This window comes from Gastrolobium bilobum, unplaced genomic scaffold (genome assembly GCF_033153095.1).
Source record: "Gastrolobium bilobum isolate Gb01-03AN ecotype WA unplaced genomic scaffold, APGP_CSIRO_Gbil_v1 utg12205, whole genome shotgun sequence".
Classification (NCBI taxonomy): Eukaryota; Viridiplantae; Streptophyta; class Magnoliopsida; order Fabales; family Fabaceae; genus Gastrolobium; species Gastrolobium bilobum.
In genome coordinates this window covers 24874-43596 of record NW_026899230.1, presented here as the reverse complement: position 1 = coordinate 43596, position 18723 = coordinate 24874, and the positions used below count along the sequence as shown (strand labels likewise).

At 33.5% G+C, this 18723-nt stretch overlaps 2 protein-coding genes across 2 annotated transcripts; one reads left to right on the top strand and one right to left on the bottom strand.

Moving 5' to 3' along the window:
- Positions 1–4015: 4015 nt before the first annotated feature.
- On the top strand, positions 4016–8058 carry LOC133288650 (UDP-galactose/UDP-glucose transporter 3-like). Its single transcript, XM_061486461.1, has 7 exons — positions 4016–4191; positions 4353–4450; positions 4596–4726; positions 5661–5691; positions 6644–6747; positions 6861–6982; positions 7362–8058. The coding sequence occupies exons 1-7, from the start codon at positions 4088–4090 to the stop codon at positions 7765–7767; spliced, it is 996 nt and encodes a 331-aa protein (XP_061342445.1). The 5' UTR covers positions 4016–4087; the 3' UTR covers positions 7768–8058.
- A 1239-nt stretch (positions 8059–9297) lies between these two features.
- Positions 9298–16254, bottom strand: LOC133288663 (transcription factor MYB124-like). Its single transcript, XM_061486479.1, has 14 exons — positions 16213–16254; positions 15855–15953; positions 15448–15630; positions 15286–15332; positions 15127–15183; positions 14908–14980; positions 14457–14512; positions 14189–14368; positions 13930–14111; positions 13588–13742; positions 12537–12673; positions 12259–12461; positions 11803–11948; positions 9298–9975 (listed from the first exon to the last, which is right to left on the bottom strand). The coding sequence occupies exons 3-14, from the start codon at positions 15529–15531 to the stop codon at positions 9865–9867; spliced, it is 1431 nt and encodes a 476-aa protein (XP_061342463.1). The 5' UTR covers positions 15532–15630; positions 15855–15953; positions 16213–16254; the 3' UTR covers positions 9298–9864.
- Between the last annotated feature and the right edge of the window lie 2469 nt (positions 16255–18723).

Sequence of the window (18723 nt, the reverse complement as noted above, 5' to 3'; positions counted from 1 at the left end):
ATCTCGATTTATCACTTCGATTTTACGTTTTTACGATTTTTTTTCATCAAAACGATTTTACCAATATTTCAAACGCTTTTATGTTTTTACGATTTTTTTACATTACGATTCTACGTTTTACGATTTTTTAATCTCTTTCCGATTTTACTTAAAATCTTGATTTTAACAACATTGGTGGGGGGCATATTTTTTTTTTCTTTTCACATGGACCCACATGAGCCCCACAGGCTTTTATGTATGTAGGAGATAATTTTATCTCTTATAACATGAGAAACATTAATCACATTAAAAAAAACCTTATCGATCATTTAAGTTTTAAATACCATCTAAATATGAATCAGTACCTTAATTTGCATCATAGGTAGGGGTGTGCAAAAATTCTAAAAGAACTCATCTAGTTTGAGAATTGCACCAACCCACACAAAAAAAACTATTTTTTTAAAGCAATTCTTGAACTAGAACTAGTTTTTAGTTCTAAACTAGTTAAGAAATAGTATAACAAATGTTTCCCTGAACCGAACCGTTTATAAAACATTAGATTCATATTCAATCCCTTGTCACTGAGTTTTATTTACATCTCACAAACCCTAATCGCTCTATCATTTTTTTCGTTCCAAATTCATTCATAATCGTCGCTCATGAGGTATCTCAATACCACCGCTGCAATAACCATAGTGTAAAAACTCGGGTTCTTTCTCTCTTTTTCAGCTTTATTAATTATTGTTTCAGTCTAATGCAGCTCTCTGTTTGGGTTAGTTCAGATTCATCGCTTGACTTTGATGATTTTTTTAAAGATGTTTACATTTTCCCCAATTTTTAGTCATTGATTCTTGGTCTTTCTAGTTACTTTGATTCTTTTGAGAATCGATTCTACTCCAGAATAGCTTCAATCCACGCGACTTTAAAACCGAACCAAATTATTGTCGAACTGAACTGAATCAGTTTCGAACCGAACCGAATCAATTTGGGGTAAAAAGAAAGTTTGGTTCTTTGAATCGAATTAATTTAAACCAGTTCGGTTCAGTTCTTTAAAAAATTCAATTTAATTTGACCCATGCACACCCCTAATCATAGGTAAAAAAAATTACGAGAAAAGTTTAAATACCTATATGGTTTGTCTTTGAATCACTTACATACTATACTTTTTTCTATCCAATTTCATTCTTAACAATGTTAGAAACTTAATCAATATGTCTATTTTACCCTTCTTATGAAAAAGAATCAAATGCAAAAGGCCAATGCTGTAGATTTACTTGATGAATTTATCCCACACTTTTGTCTTGAAAATAGTCAAGTGGCTAAGGCCAAAACTATAGATTTACAAAAAGAGCCAAATATCAAATGACAAAGGCATCAAATATCATTTTATTATAATTCCTAATAAATACTTTTCTTTAAATAATTATTCTACTTCTGCACAACCAGTGCATGATAGCTAAAACTTTTCCACATCAAACAAAGTTATAAGTTTGGTTTATTTCACATCAAACATACTATAAAGCTGCCCTAAAATTTATATTATAGTGCAAAATATTTGAAATGAACTTTACACTAGTTTTATGTTCAATTAATTTCAAAAAAAATAAATAATAAGGATAAAATCTTGTTCATATAGCATATTTGAAGAATTGAGCGATATAATTTAATTATATAAGTTACTCTAATGGACAATAGTATCAACTATCCAATCAACTATTCCGGTAAATTCAAAAACAAGTATGCAAATAATATAATGGGGATATTTTTCTTATATAATATCAGAGAAAAAACAATCTCTCACATACACACACGTTGAAGCGAGAGAGGAGAGGTTATGGTAGAAGGCCCGCACCATAAGCTCTGAATACGGACATAGGGTCTCGGCCAACACCCTCAGATGTGCCGCCTCCAACACCCCCACAATTTCAAATCCCTCCTTATCAAAAAAGGCTGTATCCAAAGATTTTGGAGCACATAACGGCCGGTTCAAATGGTCACGTACGAATGAAGCGTGGACGGCAGCGTCGTCCTCAAACAGATACCCATACGGGAGGTCAACAGTATCAGGCTCTTCGTCTTGTCGCCTTGACGAAGAAGGCCGCTCTTGCCTATGCTTGGTGCGTCTCTCAAGTGACTCATTGCCCTCATCGCTTGGTCTTCTGCGGCTCGTCATTTGTTTAGGGTACCTACAATGAAACATGTCAGCATTTAACTATATGAAACATGTCATAATGGTAATGAAAACTTGTAACATAAGGGCTGTAAACCAAAAGCAAACTTTTGCCACATACAAACTTTTCAAACAAAAAAATTCACACAATGCAAAAAAATAAACCTTAGTAGATTAGGGTTACAAAACCTACAACAAACGCTTTGATTAGAGTTCACAAATTCGGACAGCAAACAAATAAAAAAAATTCCTAAACCTAAAACACAATGCAAGTTAAGAAACCTTACCTATCCTTCAGATTTCACGATTTGGACCGTATTTGGGGCCAATCCACACGCCTAAGGGAAGGGTTTGGGGCGTTCTTCAGCTGCTCCTGCGGATTTGGGGTTTGGGCCGCCTCCTTAGTCGATTAGGTCATCCTACTCCCCCTCTGCCGAATGGGGGGGGTTTTTAAAAAACAAATCCGTCGATATTTAGTCGACTAAATATCGTTACTTAGTCGACTAAATATCCCAAAAATGTAGTCGATTAAGATGATTTTTTAGTCGACTAAATTTGCTGTAGTCCACTTTCTGAAGTTTGACCATTTGCTCGACTAAAAAAGCAAGGTAGTCGACTAAAAGGTGGCAGGTTGGTGGATAGTTCTTAATCAGGGGCAAATTGGTTATTAATTAATTAATGAGAGGCAAAAGAGTCAAAAAGCCTGCAAGAATGACCATATTTTTCATGTGAAATGAGAAAAAGATACCCCGATATTATATCAATATTGCAAATTTAAAATACTAGTTCTAATCAATAACAGAACTCATATTTTAATTGAACAAAGTCAGAATCGATTACTATCACTTCAGCACAATCAAGAGACGAAAAAGTGCAAGTTTCCTTCAAAACAAAATCTCAAGGGAAACTTATGATGCTATCTTATGCGCACACAAACTCAATCTAAGATTATGAATGAAAACAATTTTAGAAATATACGTGTATCTACCAATTATAGAAAATAAATTTCATCTTAGAGGAGAAGGTTAGAAAGAAAATTTATTACTTTATTGTAGACACTTCATATATTTTGTCTGAAACTTAAGTAAGTTTGTATTGTAAAAAATTCTTGCAAAGTTTAAGGAAGATTACATAAAAAGTATCATATTTGTATTTTTGTAAGAAGGATAAAATAGTATATTGATTAAATTTTTAATATTATTAAGGGATTTGGATAAAAAAATATAGGAATGTGAAAGATAAAAAAAAAAAAGAGAGCATGGAAATATAAATGATTTAAGGAAGGGGTAGGATATCGTAATAATCAATTAGTGTTACTATCAATTAATTTCACAGTTAGATCGATTATGTTGATCTAATGGTTATATTTATTTTCATCTTTGTATGATTATGATTCCCTATATTTAATACTTTATATTTATTTTCACCTTTGTATGATTATGATTTTCCATATTTATTTTTATTTTTACCGCATTAAATGTGAGAAATCATAATCATACAAAGATGAAAATAAATATAAAATATTAAATATAGAGAATCATAACCATACAAAGATAAAAATAAATATAATTGTTGAATCAATATAATTGATCATTTGATAATAACATTAATTAATTTCCGCTTTAAAGAAACCTAGGAATATTTGAACTTTTCTCGTAAATTAAAAATAAAAAGTTCAGAAGCACATTTGGAGGAGTAACCTTTCATGAAACAAGGTGACCATTGTACACGTTTGCGCAGCCAATAAGGAACGCGAACGGAAGACTCCAACCAATAAAATACTTCCACGTGGAAAATCCACGTAAATTGGCGCTCCGTATTATATTGACGTCGTCTTCCTCAAAACACCGTCGCATCGGCCCTCAAGCTACGTCGTTGACTCCTCTCACTTTTTTCTTCTCCGCCCGTTTCCGATCACCGGCGGTTCCCGCAACGTTCATGGAGGTTCACGGCGGAAGGCTCCGCCACGTGCTCGTGTTGGCGTTCTGCATCGCCGGTATCTGGTCTGCATATATCACCCAAGGCGTTCTTCAAGAAACCCTGTATGCTTCTTCTCCTTCTTCTTCCAATTTTCTCAGAAATTCTAATTCGATAATGCATGCATTTGTTCCAAATTGCGCGTTTGATTTATTGGAAAGCGCATATAAAACACTGAAAAATATCAATTTATTTTATTTTATTGGTTCGGTTCGGTTTGGTTCAGGTCGACGAAACGGTTCGGTGCAGATGGCGAGAGGTTTGAGTATCTGACATTTCTAAACTTGGCGCAGAATGTAGTGTGTTTAGTGTGGTCATATATGAGTGAGCTTCTGTTCTAATAATTTCTATGCCTATAATAACCACTCCTCAGAGTTATTCTGAAAAAATAAAAAAAATGATTTTTTTTGTTTTTGTTTTTGTTTTTGTTTTGGGGTGTTGAGTGGTTGTTACAAATGTGAATGCACAGTGATTAAGATATGGTCGAGTGGGAGTAGTGAAGGTGCTCCTTGGTGGTCATACTGGAGTTGTGGGATTACTAACACAATTGGTCCAGCTATGGGAATTGAAGCACTCAAGTATATCAGTTACCCAGCTCAGGTATCTTTTCTTTCTATTTTTGGCTTCTTTGTTTTATAAATGATTCCTATATGATTTCTAGTTTTTAACCTAAAGTGTGTGTTCCGTTTAAAATGGAGGTGAAAATTCAGGAACAAGCTTTATAAATGATTCCTATATCTTTACTTACACTTAGAATTTTGTTTTCTAGAATCCAACCTGGGAGTTTCAGTCACGAAGTGCCTTTAGTTACCAGTTACCACTCAGGAATAACTTTACGGCTTTACCAGTTCCTAGACTCGCCCTCAAGAAATAAACTTTATGTGAAAAAAATAAGGGTTATAAAATTATCTCCTCATACCCTAAGAACCAAAACTACTTCGGATTGAGGGAATTTTTTTTTTTTTTTTTTAATTTTGGTTTATTTCAGAGTTATATTTTGTTCTGGGTAGATAGAAATAATGATAATAATAATAAGAGTTAAATGTTTCTCCTGATAAAGTTATCTCTCAATGCCTCAAAACAACTTCTGGGGTTGGGTGGAATTTTTTTTTTTTGTAATTTTGATCTATTTTGGAGCTATATTATTAGTCTTTATCCAACCGTATGAATAAAAAAAGAAAGTATACAAATAGCACGTATCATTTTATGTATAGTAGTGGGGAATTATGTGACAAATATTTTCCCGAGCACCTGGAGAAACACTTAATCCTCGTTGTACATCATTGAGTTTTACATCATTGAGTTTTACACCACGGGTAACCAAACTGAGTATAAAAGGTGGTGTTCGGTTTGGACAAGGCGTAATATTTAGAAAATTATAATTAATAATAAGTATGAGCTCTTCTAGTTTTCAAGAATAAAGGTCTTTTGAGAATTTTCGTCCAATCTGCCACAGCATTGATGTGATATTTTTTTATTTCAATGTCGTCAGTCGAATGGTTTTTGAGGGTGGTATTATTCTTGCTTCTTGCAGGTCCTGGCAAAATCCTCAAAAATGATTCCAGGTCAGTACAATGTGCTTCATGCATGAGAGAAACTTGCATTTTATTAATTATCAATTGAAAGTAGTTGATTTTTTCTCTAAAAAAAAGACTCTTTCTTTTTTCTCCTGTCTACTTGGGGTTCGAACTCTAATCTGGGGAGGGAGAAAACTGACAAATTACCAAGTGGCGAGCACCAGAACAAAGGCCTGATGGCACCTCTAATTTATTTATTTAGTAACCTTGCATTTGTTAGTAGTATGTTTATGCTTAATCCCTTCTATATTTGTTTTTCTGTTTTTCATATACTTTCTTCTTCTTTTTTAGTACAAATATCCTTTCTTTTAAGCGTGATTAAAGATAAATGTTCTGTGAATTTCACTTTATTAAGTTGCTAAGCCAATTGAATTGAATCTTTACCAACACAATGAATAGAGTTTATTTTGGTAAAGCATAATGCATAGTTTTAAAAGGAGGCGAACCGGAGTAGTAGTAAAACTATTCCTTCATGACTGAAAGGTCATGGGTTCGAATTCAGGAAACAGCCTCTTTGCAATTATGTAAAGGTAAGGCTGCGTACAAGGATTTCTTCAAACTCACACTCGCTAGTCGGGTTTAACGAGGAGTGATTTTTTATAATGCATAGTTTTATTCTATGATAATATAGGAATTTTTGTGTGTGCCTGTGCTTGGATGTTATACTGCTTTTAACTTGATTTGCGGCTTCAACTTTTACTTAATATGCCCACATTTATTTCTTTCAATGTATGGGTGGGTCGAAAATAGTTTCATTCATTATTGTTTGCCATCTTTTTTGGTATGTGAGATGTAGATGCCTGTGGCTGGTTCTGATATGTAAGCATTGTGCTGGAAAAATAATAGAAAAATCCTTTAGTTTAAGGTTTTTGTTTATTTTTTAGTAGTTATTCAATTACAACTGAATGTCTAACAAAGTATTCACCTTAACTTTATGCAGTTATGTTGATGGGTAGTCTAGTGTACGGTATACGATACACTTTTCCAGAATACCTTTGTACATTCCTTGTCGCTGGAGGGGTATCAACATTTGCACTTCTAAAGGTTAGAACTCTTCACAGTAACATAGCAAAGCATTTTAGTCTTTAGCCAGAGACTTCGCTTAGGAATTTAAGTGGACTTTCAATTTTCTCATCTTTGCCTATGCTTGCTTACAGACTAGCTCAAAGACTATCAGCAAGTTGGCACATCCAAATGCTCCCCTTGGATATGGACTGTGTTTCCTGAACCTTGCATTTGATGGATTTACAAACGCAACTCAGGATTCCTTAAAAGCAAGGTATTATAAGGGAAGCTTATCCCTCTTTTGATTTGCATGTCAAAATTCAAATTGCATTTCTTGATATCTTATCTTCTTATGTCGTCACCTACATTTAGCCCTCGCTTCCCTTGCCCTTTGAGACATGACAATGAAGAGTTTGATTTATTATTTTTCCCTCTCCCATGATGATGATGTTGCTTTTTGGGAAAACTGTGATGACTTCTGTCATTTACATGTCAAAATTTGAGTTTCTTTCTTTGGTGTTTGAATGTTCACTTATCAACATTGTTTGGCTTTTAGAACGGAAGATGATTCTTTTAGTCGAGGACATCTCAAATGTAGATTCAAAGATAATTTATTGCTGCAATTATTATTCTAAACTATCGGTTTGTCTTAGGTACCCAAAAACAAGTGCATGGGATATCATGTTGGGCATGAATTTATGGGGTACCATATACAACATGATTTACATGTTTGGCTGGCCTCGTGGGAGTGGATTTGAGGCAGTTCGCTTTTGCAAACAGCATCCAGATGCAGCATGGGATATATTTCTTTATTGTTGTTGTGGTGCTGTAGGCCAGAATTTCATCTTTCTGACGATAAGTCGATTTGGTTCTTTGGCTAACACCACCATCACTACTACTCGCAAATTTGTTAGCATTGTGGTGTCTTCACTATTGAGTGGGAATCCCCTATCAAGAAAGCAATGGGGGTGTGTTTTTATGGTATTCTCTGGATTATCATACCAGATCTACCTCAAGTGGCAGAAGCTGCAGAGATTGCAGAAGAGAAAAGCTATGTGAAGAGGAAACCTTCAGCAGTTTTGAATTCAAACGTTAATGCTATTATAGCTCATTTGCCCTTCCAACCGTAGTCATATCAATATAACCTTAAAGTTATATAAGCTAGATTTAGATTTATACAAATAGGATATTGTTAACTGACCGATGCTTTTTTGAGAAGATGGAAGTTTATACTCCATGTCCTCTTGGTTCGTACTGATTATCACATGCCTCTGTATCTTAAATAAGGAGTTAGTGTTATAGCACCTGAAGCCAAAGTTGTATTCTGTAAACACGATTCGCAGATTATGTTATCTACTCTCTTTTGTGAAGAATATTATTCCAGTATCACACTATCATTAAATTAAACCAAAAAAAAAAAAATCGTTATCAGGCTCTTACACTAGGTTCGGGATTGGTTTAACAGACGTTAAAACATTTTAGTTTGAATGGTAATTACTTTCAGATCTTGAAGCTCAAATTTGAATCTTTAAAGCAATGATTACTATAGGGGGAAAAGGAAAAGAAATAGAAGTAGAAATTATTATTAAACAAGTGGTTGGGTCTTCATTGACACACTAATTGGTCCAATGCTTTCAAGGTCAATGCTTTATGCACCACTTCCAAAGTTTTACTTGAACATAGAAATATAGTTGCAGAGAATATCTTAGTTGGTCTTGAAGCAAGGATTTTAAGAGATTTCTCTTAGTTTATACTACCGGATATATCGTATCACTCATAGGATTAAAAACATAGTTAAAATGAGAGTAAGTAGTACATAATCCACTGTTGAGAGTAAAATATTCCCTACCCAAGTAATTAAGAAATTCTCTTGCGCTATAGCAGCTAAGAATTTCTCACAAGTTGCAACTAAAATACTTATATAAAAAGCACTACACATTTCAAAATCAATTTAAGAATTCTTCCAGCTTATTTGTTTCTTGATTTGGATTCAATTAATTAGGGGGAGTGGAAATTGGTAGGTCAAATGAGTCAAAATGAGCCTTTTCTTAGAGAAAGTTAAACAGCTAAGGTATGCACTTTATTTTGTTGGGCGTTCCCTCCTTCTTTTAACCAATTACTTTTGCCTTAGTCATCATTACCTGCCTCCTGTATTCCACCACCAGCCATGAACTAAATGTCCTAAATAAGAATGCACTTCCCCCAGAAATCTTCTTCCAAACAGCACATGCCATACACCATGGCAAACAAACCATGTCAAAGAGAGAGGGGTGCATGTCTCAGTCAGATCAGAGTGCGTTGAGTCCAATATACACTATGTAAGTACATATTTTTGTGTTCTTCATTTCATGTTAAGTTTTGCATTATGCAACAAATTGATTGACATTAGCTTCCTCTGACTACTGAGTTATGTTTTATGGCATTTGTCTTTTGCATTTCTCTTCTTTTTCATTTTTCATTTGTTTATGTCCATTTGGTTTTCTGCTGAGAAGTTCTCACTTCTCTCACATCTCTTTTTCCTTGTTCTCTACGTTTGACTATGTGCAAAATCTGGGAATGTAAGACAGATCAGAAACAGTATCTGCACACAGAAACCAAAATGCATTTCCACTCAATTATAATTAAGTTTCAGTACATCAGAACCAAAAGGGAAAAAGAATACTTATTCTATAATCTATTAACACACAAAACAACAAATAAGAATCAAAGTTGCCACTGGTTAAACCTCTTTTACTCTCTTTTTTTATCCCCTTTTTTTTTTCTCTCTCTTTTCTATCTATGTTTCTGTTCATTATATGTAGTAGGATAGGCAAAATGCTAATGTAAACTTACACTCAGGATGACTAGTGATTACACAGCAGGCTCTGTACAAAAAAAAGAAGACCAAAAGCTGGATTGGAGAAAAACAAACCCAGAACAATATCAAAAGAAGACAAACCAAAAATGACACACTAAGCACTCCAAATTTTTGTGCAAGAAGGTAACTTTGAGGGAAGGGGAGGAGGAAATGGATAATGCTAGATATGTTGAAGATGGCAAGAATGTGTGTCTTAGCATTCTCGGGGAGTGTATGCCTTTCAAAATTTTAGGCAGAGTAAAATTGCAGTCTCTCTCAAACGAGGCAGAGAGGAACTCCACAAGCCAGATTGCCATGGATTATAGACTATGTAATAGGGCTCTTTTGCAGGGAGGCGGTTGCAAGGGCTTGGCACTTGGGTTGAAGGATGGAGACTCCATTCCTAGTGTTTTCCTCAGGAAGTTCCTTTCCTGAAAAAAAGTGTTAACAAAATGGTTAGTCTAGTGTCAAACTCTGATAAATTCTAATGCTTAACAAAAACAAACAAGTGTCATTACAAATAATAATAATAATAATAATAATAATAAAAACAAAAGGTGTGAATAATTCTAATGCAGCAGATGGTAAAACCCCATGCTCATAGTGTAAGTTTATGACTATGAGGAGAGAACAGTGTGCTTCATATGTAGGCCGTTTCCCTAATTTCTTGAGTCATATTACCTCGAATCTCTGTGGTGTAAACTAACATGCAATCCACATACACTAGCAGGAATAGACAAAGATTTAGCTGAAGTATATTATTCAAGCAGAATGCATGGTAGATGTCTGTTTTGTATTCTACAAATATATTAGGTGATAAGCAGATGATAATAACATCTAACAGCTTCTGCTCTAAATCTTGCAACAAAATTAAGTACTTTTTGCTTAGAGATTTCTTGCTGCAATAGTTTTCATTTCAGCATGAAATCATGAATATATCATTATTATGTGCTTACCATATGTATGGTGAATGTCTGTAAGATCTTTCACAACAAGATCTGTAAGCAAGAAAATCCAAAGGCAATGCTTAAAAAACCCCATGTAATGTATCACATAAGTTCACCAGCATATTATCCTTTATGTCACCCAAATACTAAATTATAAACACGAACAGAAAGAATACATATACTTGAAGTCTAATTTATCCTGGCAAGCAGAAGCTTTACCAATCAGTTTTGTTGACATGATATATTATGCATACACATTGTTGCTGAACAAGTTTTTTATTATCCTGAAAGCTATTTCTAATCACATAACTACCACCCACTTTTTCAACCCTTCCCTGTTTTGCTTGATCCGGATGAAAATTATGCTGAAATAATTATGGGTGAACCTCTCTGATTTGTTTACCCTTTTTTTATCTGCATCAATGATATAGGTAGGAATTGCCTAAATGTTTCAAAAGATGAATTCATCTGAACCTGAATGAACCTAGAAGTGGAAAAATGATTGAGGAATACTTGACATCTATCAAAGGTAATAACTGTCACAAAATGGTTTAAATGGAGATAAGGTTTGTACATGTTAATATGATTTCATCGACTGACACTAGTTATGCAAATATATAATGCTACCATTATTTGATTAATTATTGATAGATTATTTTGGATCAATAATCTGTAAACACAAAAATAATCTGTAAGCACAAGTCATCTTACTAAAAAAAAAAATCACTCCCCGTTAAACTCGACTAGCGAGTGTGGGGTGGAGGAAATCCTTGTACGCAACCTTATCCTTACATAATTGCAAAGAGGCTGTTTCCTGGATTCGAACCCATGACCTTTCAGTCATGAAGGAACAGTTTTACCACTGCTCTGGTTCGCTCCCGGTAAACACAAGTCATCTTACTACAATTAAAAGAACACTTGATTCCACTAATCCAACACCTAATCATGTTAAGTTTCTAAAGATAAAATCTCAAGCTTTACTACATTAACATGTTATTTAAGCTTTGATAAGTTTCGTGACTACAACAAGCTCCACCACTAGCTCCTATTGAAAAATTCCCATCACCACTAGAGTAGACTATAAACGGCATTCTGAAAGTCCTGCTGCCGATTGAGATTGATCTTATAGAACCCTGAGAGAATTAGAGTATTATTTCTGATACCACTGTTAAGATATATGGGTTCAGTCATCTCCCTGGTATGTCATAATCATATTACTAATAATGCAATCATACTACTTGTCACTATTACTGTTATAATCTTTCTGTCGGCCTTAAAAATATTTAATCCCCAAGTGCTTAGGTAACTTACACTTTCCGAAAATTGTGGGCTGGGGATTTCTGCAGCCAAGGATCTGAACAAAGGGGTTACTTTAAGAGGGGAACTGAACTCCAATTTTGACGAGGAAGAAACATTGCCATCATTGTTTATCTGTACCTCACAATATGGTAACATATCTGCTACAGAAAAATACATATCTCATTAGAATTTCCTGTTCATTAAAATGTTATGGTAATACATATAGAAAAAGAAAAAACATTTTATTTTAAAAAAATTATAAAAAAACTAAATATAGATAAAAATATTCAGTTTAGAATCAATTAACCACTCAAGTAGCTAATTAAGTCAATAAGTGATTACTCATTAAATCTTTGAACATCATCAATTAGTTAAGTGGTTAATTCTTTCTAAATTGAAATTTTGACCAAAAATTCTTTTCTTGTAATTGTCTTTTTATTTAATTATCAGGGAAGTGGATTTTCTTACCTTGATCCACATTTGCAGTGGAAAGAACCCCTTTCTCACCTGCTCTTAAAACTTTTTTATCTCCAAATTGTGTAGACTTCATTTCAGTTCCAATATACTGATGCAATGAGTGTTCCAAATTATCACCAGCTGAGTGAGGCAGGAGAGTTGACCCTGTACTGTATTCAGAACTGCATGGAGAGTCTTCAAGTAGTTCCATTTTCCTATAACATATTCAGAAACTATTAGACATTTCACAGAGCCCACATGCAGTTATATTTTCAAAGAACTTAAAGTACCTCCAACAGGGCTGGCCTCCCTCATTACTACTCTTCAAGTCCTCAAAAATATCTTTAAGATCTACAAGCTGTAAATCGGATAACTTATTTCTAGGGATATCTGATTGTTTGGCTCGGTTCAGAAACTCTTGAAGAACCTAGCATCAATTCAAACAAGTGTTAGATGATATTTGAAGTCTAGGAATAATGACATCTCTCGTATTTATATGCTCAAGAATTATTGATATCAACTTGTGATGGGCCTTCTAGAATCATGTTAACTTTTAATATTTGACATTATGCTAGGAAGATGGTCTATGGGGCACAAACGGAATAATTTATACTAGAAGTGGAAGAACTACTGAAACTCCGCTAAACTATCACAAAGGTTAACTATTTCAAAGTTTTCAAAGGCAGGATTGAGTGACTAACAATGTTTATGTTTCATGTTTTGTTGCCATGCTTAAATAAATGCTGCAGACTCATCATTAGAGAAGTTGCAAAAGGCAAATCCCAGTTCACTTGGCTCCACAACTTGGGAGGATAGGAGTGAGGGTATTGTATGCAGCCTTATTCTTATATTTTGTAAAGGGACTGTTTCTCTTACTTGAGCCCGTTACCTTCCAATCACAAAGAGCAATCTTACTGTTGCTCCAAGGCTCTCCCTCCACTCGACAAGTTGCAAATGACCTAGAAATAATAGGAGCATGTAATGCCTAAAACTTTTCGCAAAGCTTTTAATACTACCAGGGTGCTAAAGAACTAAGCCAAGATCAAATATGTTAAATGACTTTTTCACTTTCATATAGATAGGTTGACAAATAATGAATGAAAAATTGCTTTATGTTTGTTAGAATATTAGATATGATGTGATTAGATATGACGGAATCCAATCATATCGAATCACATCATATCTAATATTCTAACAATGTTGATGTCGAACTTCTAGAGATATAACCTATGCTTTTGGGTTTTTTTCATCACACGAACTAGGAATTTCTCTTTTGAAGAAGCGCATGTAAGGTGTTCAATACTCAAAAATGGAGAAAGTGTGGAAACTATCAACTCTCACCTTCCATGTGTTTTCAAGACTTTGGTCCATGTTCTCTGTATCAATTTTTAAAGCTAGCGAACTTAGTAACTCTGCTTGTTGCATCAATGCACTTATCTTTGGGTCATCCTTTTTAAGGAATGCTCCTTGAATCTTGTTATTTTGAGCTGCAGAAGCTTGATAAACCAGGATTATATAAGAATGAGAGGATGGCCAAAGTTTTGTTTGCTAAATATATTAATTACGTCCTGTTTCCTGTTTTAGATTTCATAATGTAAGAACTAAGTTCCAAAACAAACTATGTACCAAAAAAAGAAAAAGAAAAGTTCCAAAACAAACAGTTTTCAATTTAAAGAAAATTACCGGAACTGCTAAACTTGGCATTGCAAACATGATCCTGGTCTCGCAAGCTGTTTACATTATGGGAGTTTTGAGCTAATACTGCAAACGGTTCTCTTGGCTGCTGATTTATTGGAGTTCCATTCTGCAAATGTAATCTGTCCCCGAAGTTGATCTTTTCTGCATCATCAGGGATATGGGCCCTTCTATATTGCAATCAGATAACATGTTAATACTGTTCTTTGTAGAATTCATGTATTTTGATACTTAAAGTGTACCGTACCTCATCTTCTTAAAAGGTACTGCAGATTCTGATGTTGCATCTGTATTATAACCATGTTGGAACATGATCCTCTTGTTATTTGAATTGATGTATGAAGTGTTGTTCTCTTTTGCTAAAGCTGCATATTTTTCTCTCTTTCTGCATAGGGTGGAGAAACGGTTTTTCACAGCATTATCCGTTCTGCATAGAGAGCATTGCATCAAGAATAAACCGTTCACAAAATGGTTTTCATGTATTTGCATTAAGGAAAGAATGAATTTTTGGTTACCTTCCTGAAACCACCTTTGCTATTTCCGTCCATCTGTTACCAAATAATTTTTGAGCCTACAGAGAGGATAGCAAGAAATTAGGTACCACAGCCACATTTATTCATAAAAGATACATTTTTTGTTGTGGAAATAATTTGTAGTTTGTACCATCTGCTGAAGTATGCATATATTCATATAAGATCTGGGTTGGTGTGGTTGTATTGTAATGTACTCTTAATAATAGGGTAGGCTATGCAAGATAAATAACTTTTCCATGATACTAGCCAGTTACATCCTCAAGTTCATAAATGGATGTTGTCTACAGCATAGAGGCATTAAGACAGAAAGATAAAAAAGAAGTCCAAGTTGCCAAAGTTCTATATCTTTCTATGATAAAATAGCTTGTTAAATTCCCATGGCAACTGCTTTAGCTGAAAGTGTAGCTTTTGAACACAGTTAGTATCAATATACCTCACATAAGAGCATGTCTTCCTCTGGTGACCATCCACCTTTCTTGAAATCAGAATTCAAGTAAGTGTACCATCTGAGATTTAATTAGTTATTTCGTCGTCAGATTGATAGTAACAATAAAGCAGAAGCTTTGAAAACCTTCATGAGCTAAAGGATAATAAGATCTCTTAATGAATCAAGATCAAAATTCAAAACATACACTAGAAATAAAAACTTCACCTTCTTCTGCACTGTCTTGTTGTTTTGTCCTTGAATTTAGATGCAATTATTGCCCAACTGCATATAGTTATTGCAATAAAAATCCCTTTAGTGTCACATATCAAGGAAGAAAGAATAGTGAACATGCCAAAAGAAGAATTACGAAAAGAGAGCGAGTACTTTTCAGTTCCATTAATACCAATTTGCTCTCTAAGGATATCATCCTCCTGAAACTCACATAACCAATATGAGACACTACTCAAAAGCAATGGATTAAAAGGTAAACAAAAAAGAATATTTAAAATACAATAAAATACAAACTGATAAAGAGAGAAGAAGCACCTCTTGAGTCCAAGTCACAATATGACGCTCCTTCTTCTTAGATTCTTCATTGCACTTCTGCTTCTGCTGCTTCATATCTTGCATGATTTTTCTTTTGAGAGTGTTTATTCTATTGGTGTGGCTCCCTTTCTTTGACGCTCCCTGTTTTTACTGGAGCCAACTTGCATGCCACCAACGCTCTACCTTTATAATATGAAAGCTTTTATGATTTGTAGAAAAAATTAAATGAGAAAAAAAAAAGTAAAAGGGAAACCACCACTTCTTCCTTCTCTTTCATTCACCTTTACACCGTAATAAGTATAAATTCCATTTCCAAAAGCCCAAACCAAAAGGTATTCAACTGAAAAAGAAAAGAAAAAATGGTTCTTTCCCTCTTTCCCTTTAAAGAAATGGCCTCGGATACTAACTTTTCAGACACACTCCTTTGATCTCACTATCCTCTGTAGTCAAGGCAGAACAGAACAGAACAGAGAACACAATCCAATGCTGAAATTGGGGAGCCAGAGCTACAAGAAACAAGAAACATAGAAAATGGGCAATGAAGAATACATAAATAGGTTACTAAGGGGTACTTGGTATTGGATCAAAATCGTATTTTTCTCCAAACCCAATAAGCTACAACCTATTTATTTGATTTTCTGGTACATAACTGATAACCCAGAAAAAGGTGGTGGATCTAAACGAATTGAGGAACTTTGGGGATACCCAAATGAGGAAAATAAAAAAAGGGGTTCAAACTTCAAAAATCGTCAAGAAGACAAATACCTTAACTACAAATGCTGTTTGAACTTGTGCTATGTATTCTGGCTAAAACTGAAAAACTGATAATGCCTCATCATATGGGAGAAACTGTAGAAGATTGAATGAAGGACTTTTAGACCAAAGTACCAAGGTTACTCTGTCTCATACGTTGTTTTGTTTTCACTTCTCTTTCTCTCTCTAACTTTTTTAAAAAACGGTCACACGTATCTGAGTTGGATAGTTCTCTTTTCATTTTTTATTATTTTTTAAATTATCCTCCGATAATTTTACTGATTAATTCAGAATTCGAAGCGAATCAAGTATCGAGACTTTAAAGAGGCGTTTGATACAAGATACAAGGTATTTTTCAGAATTTTTAAGAAATTAATTTTTTTTAAATTTTTAATTTTTAAATATTATCGTAAACTGAATATTTTTATCATATTTCTGAAAATTGAGATTTTCGGATAAAATTTTTTTCTCCTTTATCAAATGCTGCCTTAATCTCTTCTTGCAAAGAGATGATACTGCAGAAGATGTAATAGATGCTCTCACTTTTATTTACTTAATTGTCATACGTTAATTGAACTATTATTATTTAGTTGGTTGGTTCTCTTTACTGGCAAGAAAAAGGTTGAACTCAAAAACTAATATTAATTTATTGTCTAGTGCGCGGGTATGAGGGGAAGTTTGAATATAACGCTGAATTCCATGAGAGGGGTTGTGACTTGTGAAGCGTGCACAGAACAGTATAATAATGGGTCATGGATTATTGTGTCATAGACTTGCACATTTCACAGCTTGCACAAAAGAAATGCCACACCATATATTATGAAATTTATATGTTTGTTTCAATAAATATTTCAGATCAAACATCATATACAGTTGCAGCTATCCATAATTACATGACTATACATTTTGTGAATTTTAAGGAGACATGAGAATGTACGTGACATAACAAGCTAAGCGTCACAACACACCTTTTTGCATTGAAATTAAATGATTCATGTGCCTCATTTATCTTTTCCATCATTGGTCATGCGAAATGTATCACTTCATTTTTTATTTTATTTTTAGAATATAATTACAAAGAAAAAAGCAAATAGGATGCGCACACAGCTGTGATGTAAATAAATGTGTTTGCCTGAGTAGTTGCTTTATCCACTTGATTCTTCCAAAGGCGCCTTTGCTCAAAATGGGGTGATTTGTTTTTTCAAAATTTATGAAACAACACTATACTAGATAGTCAAGCTCTCCTGATATACGAGTTACAATTTATGCAACCATTTTTATCTTTTTACCTTGTAATAAATTTTTTTGAATTGTATAAGTATACTTAGAATGTTTTCGGTCTGAATTGGATTGGTTTTGAAACAAAAATTATGATCCAATCCATTCAATTTGATTATTTAATTATTCACTCGATTTGTATTTTTTTTTAAATCTAATCCAATTTTATTCGATTTGGATTGGATCAATTTTCAATTTTTTGAAAAGCTTAAAATTTCAACCATACAAATCACTAACTATATCAAAATGAAAACATATAAAATTACAAACAACTGAAAAATTCAAATCTTCAAACTCATGAAGAGTTAAAATAGACTAATAGAGAATAAAAAAATAAAACAAGTTAGTTTGCTATCAATAACATCCAAGATTTCAAGTCTATAAAATAACAAGATTCTATTTCACCATTATTCTCTTCTATACTTCACTCTTTTTACTTGCTCAATGTTCAAAAAAATTCGTCTTTTTTTCCGTGCATTGCACGGGTAATGCACTAATATTCATGAAAATAAGAGATTAAGAAATGGTTCGAGCAATAACAAATTTAAAATAAATACATGAACTATTGAAATTAAAAAATAGCAATTTACATTATTAACTTTTAATTAGAATTCGCACTAGAATTTTTGTCAACTTTTGTATTTAGAGAAATATCTAAAATAATTATAATAAAATATTGTTAGTAACTTGATAATTAGAAAATAAAAAAAGATATAAAATTAAAAAAGGGCATTAGTGAAATTTTAAAATTAATAAATACATAATATATTGGATTGGTTTTCATTTCCGAAAATCGATCCAATTCAATTAAAATATGTAATTTTTTTGTTTATAATATTTTAATTTTCGATTATCAATTTTTCGTTGTAGTTTGAATAAATAGATGAACACTTCTAAGCATACTCATAATAATTCTTAGTTCTTAATGAGTTAAAAAGAAGTATCTATTGATTACCAAAAAAGAAGAAGATTCTATTAAGGATAAGAATAATGATCGGAATTTCTTCCATTATATTAGGATATTTGATTTTGATTTTGATTAGGGCTGTGCATGGGTCAGGTCGGGTCAGGTTTTTGTCCGACTCGACCCAACTTAGTTTTTATAGGTCAGGTATTTTGACCCGCCCCGCTTTAATTTGATCCAAGTCAGGTCTGACTTGGATTGGATTTTGTTGAACTAGTTCATAACCAGTTTGGATCTGACCTGACTTGGTTTCTGAAGTGGGTCTGACTTGGTTTTTGAAC

Excerpts from the sequence above, each read along its gene's own strand:
- LOC133288650 (XM_061486461.1), top strand. The coding sequence starts at position 4,088 with ATGGAGGTTCACGGCGGAAGGCTCCGCCACGTGCTCGTGTTGGCGTTC. Across the intron at positions 4,451-4,595 it reads TTTAGTGTGGTCATATATGA|TGATTAAGATATGGTCGAGT; the intron begins GTGAGCTTCTGT and ends GTGAATGCACAG. Across the intron at positions 5,692-6,643 it reads ATCCTCAAAAATGATTCCAG|TTATGTTGATGGGTAGTCTA; the intron begins GTCAGTACAATG and ends AACTTTATGCAG.
- LOC133288663 (XM_061486479.1), bottom strand. The coding sequence starts at position 15,531 with ATGCAAGATATGAAGCAGCAGAAGCAGAAGTGCAATGAAGAATCTAAG. Across the intron at positions 14,369-14,456 it reads GCAAAGGTGGTTTCAGGAAG|AACGGATAATGCTGTGAAAA; the intron begins GTAACCAAAAAT and ends CTCTCTATGCAG. Across the intron at positions 12,462-12,536 it reads GGAGGCCAGCCCTGTTGGAG|GAAAATGGAACTACTTGAAG; the intron begins GTACTTTAAGTT and ends AATATGTTATAG.